This window comes from Sinocyclocheilus rhinocerous, unplaced genomic scaffold (genome assembly GCF_001515625.1).
Source record: "Sinocyclocheilus rhinocerous isolate Xijiao unplaced genomic scaffold, SAMN03320098_v1.1 scaffold534, whole genome shotgun sequence".
NCBI classification, from domain to species: Eukaryota; Metazoa; Chordata; class Actinopteri; order Cypriniformes; family Cyprinidae; genus Sinocyclocheilus; species Sinocyclocheilus rhinocerous.
Genome location: NW_015646352.1, coordinates 852712 through 858159, shown reverse-complemented (window position 1 = coordinate 858159; position 5448 = coordinate 852712). Strand labels below are relative to the sequence as shown.

The window sequence follows — 5448 nt, the reverse complement described above, 5'->3', positions numbered from 1 at the left end:
ACTTACAAAGAATGGAGAGATCTGTAATTTTCATCGTAGGTACACCTCAACTGTGACAGACAGAATCTAAAAAAACAAAATCCAGAAAATCATCAGAAACCTTTGTTTACAATTACAGAGGTCAGACGTTTCCTGTAGTTCTTGACCAGGTTTGCACACACTGCAGCAGGGATTTTGGCCCACTCCTCCATACAGGTGTTCTCCAGATCTTTCAGGTTTTGGGGCTGTCGCTGGGCAACACGGAGTTTCAGCTCCCTCCATAGATTTTCTATTGGGTTCAGGTCTGGAGACTGGCTAGGCAACTCCAGGACCTTGAAATGCTTCTTACGGAGCACAATGTGATTTTCTGGATTTTTTTTAAATTCTGTCTCTCACAGTTGAGGTGTACCTAAGATGAAAATTACAGATCTCTCCATTCTTTGTAAGTGGGAAACACTGCCGATTTTTCAAGTTATCAAATACTTATTTGCCCCACTGTAAGTGTTCAAGTGGTCAAGTGCAAAGACCGCATGTGTGGGTATTTGGACAAGGCATTCGTCCTCAGCATGTATTATGTCCTCGCGCACTGGCTAACAGCGGAGCCAATGAGCTTCAAGGAAAGGCATGGCGTCACTTTCTGTTGTGGAAGTCAGTGGGGTAAGTCGGTCAAGCTCGGTTAAATACAGCAACTTGCATCTTTGTTCCTGGTGTCGTTGTAGAGATACGGCGTAAGACTTGTTCTAATTCGCTTCGTTTCGGAAGGTATTTATTTTTCTGTACGTTTTTGGGCTTTATTCAGCTAACCGTTACTGATGCGGTTTAATGTGTGCTTGGTGAAAAACTCTTATTGGATAATTAAGTAAATTCGCAATTAAATCGTTCGAAACTCGAAAGGCATGTCAGGACGTTTATAAACTATATAAGCATTATAAAAAAAAACATGTGACCACAGCTAGACAGACTTAATCATGACCGATAATAGGTGGACTACAGCTCTACAGACCGCTGTGTCATGGCATGTGGGTTGTTTACAAGTAATTGGGTCTGTAACAGATGGTCGCGTTGTTTTAGCAGGATTGATAGATTTCATTTATATCATACGTGTTAGTTTATATTTTGCTCAGAGAAGTAAACAGTTTCCAACAGCTGATGGTTGAAATGGTTGAAACTGGTGGTTGAAGGTTGAAACTTACTTCAAGGTAAAGCTGTTGTTGTGAGAGTTAAAAAAGAATCCCATTTTCTGCAGTTTGAAATACACGTAATACTGCTAGTACATTCAGCCTAGACCAGTAAAATTAACAGCTATGTTCTGAGTATTTTTTTTTTCTGTGTGTCTTTTTAAAACATAAATTGAATATGTTAATTAATTATGTTTCAATTGTTTTACACTTCTAGGAAAAAAATTAGGAGGTTTTTTCTACGTAAGAGTGGACCTCCTTGCGGTGGTCACCATGTTACTAGCTATACACCTAATTACTTTAATTTAATTAGAAATTAACACATTTTACAAATGAATCATTGGTGAGAAATGCATCTGTAAATAACGCGTTTCTATTACATTTATTTTTATTTAAATTTAGCAAATTATAATCAACTGACACGAATAAGCCACAGTAACTGAAAACATTTAATTTTACTTGACATTTACGGCATCACCTGTTAGTATTAAATACAATACCATCATATCAGTCATTGGCGCAATAAACAAAAAAATCACTTGGTGGACATTTTAAAATATTAACCAGCTACTTGTTTATTACTTTTCACCAATAGCACAGAGATCTGTGGTTGAATTACATCACAGCCATGCACGAGGTGACACTAAGAGACCTGATGCGGATATGGATGCTGTTTCTGTGGTGTGCATCATGTACCTGTGGACCAGATCCCAGGAAGCGGGAGGCTCTGATAAGGCTGGAAGCGTCTAGACGGACAGGAGGCAACATAACACTGAACGAGAGAGAGAAACTGCTTGACAGAAAGCTTCAGAAACTGAAGCAGCATGATATGGAAGCAGGACACTTCCCACCGTCCATGCATTTCTTCAAGGCTAAGCGCTTTATTGATCAAAGTCCTGTGTTTAGTTTGCTTCAGAAGATGCCTAAAGGTGCTGTAATCTAATAATGCAGACTCATTAAGTAGTTTGTGTGTGTGTGTGTGTGTGTATATGTATGGTCACACTTTATTTTAAGGTCCATTTCTCGCTAACTATTAACTATGACTTTTGCCAGAAAGACACTGTACAAAATATTTAAACTCCACCTAGGCTTAAGTATGATGATTTATCTGATCTTTTGTCCAGGTGCCGCCCTGCATGTTCATGACTTTGCTATGGTGGGTGTGGATTGGCTGGTGAAGAACGTGACCTACAGAGAGAACTGCTACGTGTGCTTCACATATGAGCAGACCGTGCAGTTTATCTTCTCCTCTGGACAGCCTGCGTCTCGTCCACGCTGCTCCTCATGGACTTTGCTCAGATCCCTCAGGGAGATGATTAAAAACAGCACTGATTTGGACAACAGGTATATCCTGAAAAAACGGCAGTGAATCTGAGACTGGAGGTGAGGGATGTTTGTCTCAAATGTTAATTTGCCTCCACAGTTTCAATCGAAATCTCACGCTCTTCACCGAGGACCCAGATAGAGCCTATCCTAGCCAAGAAATTGTGTGGCAGAGATTTGAGCAGGCATTCTTGGTGGCCTATGGGTTGGTCACCTATGCACCTGTGTTTAAAGACTACCTCTATGAAGGTCTCAGACAGTTTTATGAGGACAACATCATGTATGTGGAAATCAGGGCGCTGCTGCCAGCGGTATGGATGAATTTCCCCTTAAAATTTTAAAAAAAAATCAATTAAAAATTGTGTGTACTGTAAATAAATACTAATATGTGCTCATTTTTATTATAATTTCAAGACATATGAACTTGATGGCAGATTAAATAACAAGGACTGGAGTATGAGGGCCTGCCAGGACGTTGTGAAAAGATTTACAGCAAACTTCCCAGACTTCCTAGGGGCTCGAGTGATTTTTACCATCCACAGGTGAGAGAAACGTTGTAAATTAGAATGTAAATTTATTATTGTGATGCAAAGCGTTTTCATCAGTCATTAATCCAGTCTTCAGTGTCACATGATCCTTCAGAAATCATTCTAATATGCTGATTTGGTGCTTAACAAACATTTCTTCTTATTATCAATGTTGAAAACAGTTGTGCTTCTTAATATTTTTGTGGAAACCTTGATATATATTTTTTTCAGGATTCTTTGGTGAATAGAAAGTTCAAAAGAACTGTTTATTTGAAATCAAAGTCTTTTGTAACATTAGAAATATTTGATTTGATTTGATTTCCTGTTGCTCTTAGGGGTATAAATGCAACTGAGGCGGTGAAGTCAGTAGAGGAAGCAATGACACTACATAGGGACTTTCCAGATATCATGGCAGGCTTTGACTTTGTGAGTGTATGATGAGCATAACGCTAAAATACACAATTTGTGAATAAACTTTGAAGGAAACATTTGATTTTATAACTTCAGGTAGGACAGGAAGACCTTGGAAGACCTCTGTGGTACTTCAAGGACGCTTTGAGTCTACCTGAAGACAGGGGTGTTAACCTGCCCTACTTTTTCCACGCAGGAGAGACAGGTTTCTTTTGACATCTTGGTTCTTTCATCTGGTACAAAGCAGTGTAACTCAAAGTTGTTCTTTAGGCTCAAAAAGATTGAGTGCTTGTTCTTTTTTACGGTTGCTATAGTAAAATCTGGTAACTTCATTTGCTTTTCCCACACAGATTCACAGGGAACAGATGTCGATCAGAACCTCATGGACGCTCTTCTATTCAACACCACACGTATAGGTCACGGCTTTGCTTTGGCACGTCATCCTGTAGTTAAAGAGTTGTCTAGAAAGATGGATGTACCAATTGAAGTCTGTCCAATCTCAAATCAGGTATATCATCACTCATTATTTATTTATTTTTTTTAGGTATTCTGCTAAAATGTCACATTTAATAGGTTACAAACAGGACTTCATATTCATACTTGCTTTAAGGGTTAGTTCACCCAAAAATGAAAATTCTGTCATTAAAGGCAGAGTAAGGGATTTCTGGTAGCCAATGTTTATATTTGAAATCACCAAAACAAACACGCCCCTACCCCAAAAGGGTCTTGCCCCTATTTTGATAGCACGAGACAAAAATATTAAAACCCATTATAAACGAGGCATTTGTTGCATCCAGTGGGGACATAATTACGGATTATAGTGACTTATACTGTCTTTTTACGCGTTGCATCGCGCCACGTAAACATAACGCCATGTCTGCATTTGTGATCGGAGAAATGACAAACAACAAGCGCTACTCTACACTGCTCAAATAATAGCGTTTATTTGAAATAGAAATATTTTGTAACATTATGAATGTCTTTACTGTCACGTTTGATCAATTTAATGCATCCCTGCTCAATAAAAGTTTTAATTTCTTTCAAAAACATAAAAAATGTACCGACCCCAAACTTTTGACCGGTAGTGTATCTTTTTGTTTTAGTACATTTATACAATTTTTTAGCTTTCCACTATGCTTCTTTTTCAGTCTTTGCTATATTTATGTTTCATTGTCTGATGATAATAATGCTTTAACTCTTTGTCAGGTGTTAAAATTGGTCTCAGACTTGCGGGACCACCCAGTGGCAGTACTGATGGCTGAGGGTCATCCTGTAGTGATCAGCTCAGATGATCCAGCTCTGTTTGGGGCCACTGCCCTTTCACACGATTTCTACGAAGTCTTCATGGGTTTTGGAGGAATGAGCTTTAATTTAGGCACATTGAAAGAGCTGGTCATAAACTCCCTCAGGTAACAGATAACTACAACTGTCATATTTTAGGATTAATACAGACATATACGTTTTTTGGTCATTAGTATAATCTACAACCAGGCTTTGCTGTTTATTTGTAACTTATTTGTCCTTTTGCTCTTCATTTCTAGGTACAGCTCATTGCCAAGTCAAACAAAAAAAAAGGCTATTGAGGTATTGTTGGTAAAATGGGACAAGTTTGTCTTGGAAAGTTTACTGTAGACGACTTTTAACAGGTAGTCTGTAAATCAGGACGTTTTAAACATGCTCTAAGGGCATTTTTTACAAGATGTTTTCCCCATTTGTTTGTCATATTGGTGAACATACTGGGGTGTGAATACTGCAATTTACACTGTTACTTGGTGTGAGGAAATGAATGTATTATCTTGAACTAGCCTGTGCTGCCAGCTGGTGCAGAATCTGTGTACTAATCGTCTGTACTTCCATTGACTCAATTTTGTAAATACTAATCAAGATTTTAGATTTTTAGACAGCAAAGTGACACAACATATAGGTGTTAACAGGGTAGACCACTTCAGGACACCTGTTAAACAATAAAAACTGTGATGTACAATGTCAATTAATAGTTTTATTTGAAAAAGTAGTAATTAAAGGAATAG

The 5448-nt window shown here is 38.2% G+C and overlaps 1 protein-coding gene across 5 annotated transcripts; it reads left to right on the top strand.

The window, feature by feature from the left end:
• The first annotated feature begins 500 nt into the window (after window positions 1-500).
• Window positions 501-5442, top strand: LOC107707423 (adenosine deaminase CECR1-A-like). Of its 5 annotated transcripts, none has more exons than XM_016511413.1 (10): window positions 501-636; window positions 1753-2086; window positions 2282-2501; window positions 2581-2791; window positions 2895-3022; window positions 3343-3433; window positions 3515-3623; window positions 3769-3926; window positions 4625-4827; window positions 4960-5442. In XM_016511413.1, the coding sequence occupies exons 1-10, from the start codon at window positions 604-606 to the stop codon at window positions 5048-5050; spliced, it is 1578 nt and encodes a 525-aa protein (XP_016366899.1). In that variant the 5' UTR covers window positions 501-603; the 3' UTR covers window positions 5051-5442. The 5 variants fall into 5 exon arrangements, with proteins under 5 accessions (XP_016366899.1, XP_016366901.1, XP_016366902.1 ...); XM_016511415.1 differs by lacking the exon at window positions 501-636 and adding an exon at window positions 644-741; XM_016511416.1 differs by lacking the exon at window positions 501-636 and adding an exon at window positions 644-741 and having other exon boundaries at window positions 1750-2086.
• Window positions 5443-5448: the final 6 nt, after the last annotated feature.

Bases quoted from the DNA above. Each gene is read 5' to 3' on its own strand.
- LOC107707423 (XM_016511412.1), top strand. From the start codon at position 948: ATGACCGATAATAGGTGGACTACAGCTCTACAGACCGCTGTGTCATGG. The intron at 3,023-3,342 runs GTGAGAGAAACG...TGTTGCTCTTAG, and splicing joins GTGATTTTTACCATCCACAG to GGGTATAAATGCAACTGAGG. The intron at 3,927-4,624 runs GTATATCATCAC...ACTCTTTGTCAG, and splicing joins TCTGTCCAATCTCAAATCAG to GTGTTAAAATTGGTCTCAGA.